Source organism: Penaeus monodon, chromosome 28 (assembly GCF_015228065.2).
Source record: "Penaeus monodon isolate SGIC_2016 chromosome 28, NSTDA_Pmon_1, whole genome shotgun sequence".
NCBI classification, from domain to species: Eukaryota; Metazoa; Arthropoda; class Malacostraca; order Decapoda; family Penaeidae; genus Penaeus; species Penaeus monodon.
The window spans coordinates 480,464-482,202 of NC_051413.1; the positions used below are offsets into that span (position 1 = coordinate 480,464).

At 36.2% G+C, this 1,739-nt stretch overlaps 1 protein-coding gene across 1 annotated transcript in view; it reads right to left on the reverse strand.

The window, feature by feature from the left end:
* Nucleotides 1-1,739, reverse strand: part of LOC119591246 (uridine 5'-monophosphate synthase-like) — a gene marked incomplete in the record, with an annotated part of 17,802 nt that overhangs the window by 5,141 nt on the left and 10,922 nt on the right. Inside the window, 3 exon segments of the mRNA XM_037939956.1 lie at nt 272-395; nt 732-854; nt 1,112-1,255. Of these exon segments, the coding sequence (XP_037795884.1) occupies nt 272-395; nt 732-854; nt 1,112-1,255 (391 nt within the window).

A 1,739-nucleotide genomic window follows, 5' to 3' on the forward strand; every position in this document is an offset into this window, starting at 1 on the left:
TACATTCACTCATAAGGAAAGTGCAGAAAAATCAGAATAAACAATTATGCTAAGGCTGGTGCAAATTCCTCATCCAAAATAACAGCTTTTGAGAATTGAGTTTAAAATTAAATCTTTAGAAAATTAAACAGAAGAAAAGCTGTAAATTAAAACTACAACCTAGCAAAATGTCTACACAATACCGAGAAAAAGTGCCTAACACTCTAAAATGCAAATATCAATAAACAATAATAACTTCTCTTAAATCTCTCTCTTTCTCTTGTTGACATACCATTTTTACAGGAGGATTTCTCCTTTGTGACGATCGACGTATCATTGTGTGACTCAACGAATTCCAAGACCGATTCTGAAGTCGCTTGGTTGATGCACCCATGTTTCAGGAGGATTCCCATCATCTTCATGTTGTGGAAAAATAAGGAATATAGAATGACTCTTTCCAAAGATGAATCATATATAAAAAAGGGAAAAACAAAACAAAACAGGAAGAGATAAGAACATTACAGCCAGACTGAACTATCCAACTTAAACCATCCTTCCTTTTTTTATTCACCAACAATCTCTCTTATTTATTTAAACAAATTCCTCTTCTTCACCTTCATCCCAATTCTGACAACCCTTCCCTGCTATGGATATCACACCCGTAGACCAATACGAACTGAAAAACGATGAACGCATCTTACAATGAAGGCTGTCTTACAGTGAATGATGTCTTGGCAAAAGTCAAAGCTTACCTGGGTCATGGTAACGACGGAGATGACATTGATCCCCATGGACGTCAAGTTCGCTGCTCCTCCTTGTTCCCGGTCGAGGAAAACAATGGCGTCGTCCACTTTCAACTTCAGTTCCTTCAGGGTCTGCAAGAAGAAGTCGAGGGGTTGGTTGTCTGTCTGAACATTTAATACTATGCATGAGACGCCTTTTTTGCAATCTATCCTTGGGTTGTTTTCATTCCAATCTGCTTGGTTATTTCATGGTGTAAAGGATTATGGATATCGTCTACTTACAAGCTCAACGTGGTGATGAAAGTCTTGTTTTCTGATGCCTAGATCATAGCCTTGTTCTTTTAATTCAGATACTCCAGTAAAACAAACAAACACACAAAGGAACTTACCTCTAGGGTCTCATACACCGAACTACCAGACACAATGACGTCCTCGATCATGAGGCAGCTCTGGCCTTCTTCGTAATTTCCTTCCACCAGCTTCTTGGTTCCATAACCTTTGCTCTCCTTGCGTCGAATCAGCATTGGAAGTTCCTGCAAGATGGGGAAGTTTATAACACGTCTGATTTTCTTTCATTCCTTTTTTCCCTTCTTTTTTTATCTATTTTATCTTTTTCATCTATTTAATACCTTCCTTCTTTGGTGCTGTGTATTCTATTAAGTGTATTTTATTTTTCCTCTTCTTCTGTTTCTTCCTTGATTATTTTCATCTTATCATGTGACACCTTACATATTTATACTTCTTGCAACTGTAACAATGTTCTCTCTGCATATGCAAATTATTTTGCAACGATTTTTTTTGCTGTTTTCTTTCTTCCTATTTTTACTCAATTACTTCTTCTACTATGGTATTTTATGTCTCCTTCATATTGCAAATTCTGTCCTGATTTCTGCCTTTCTATAACATACAAGTACATGATAAATAATCTTTTGAACAAAAAATATATCTACAGCATAATTAGGAATTAGAACAATAACATCTCCATCTAATGCAGTTTAGCCTTTTTTTTGTGAGAGG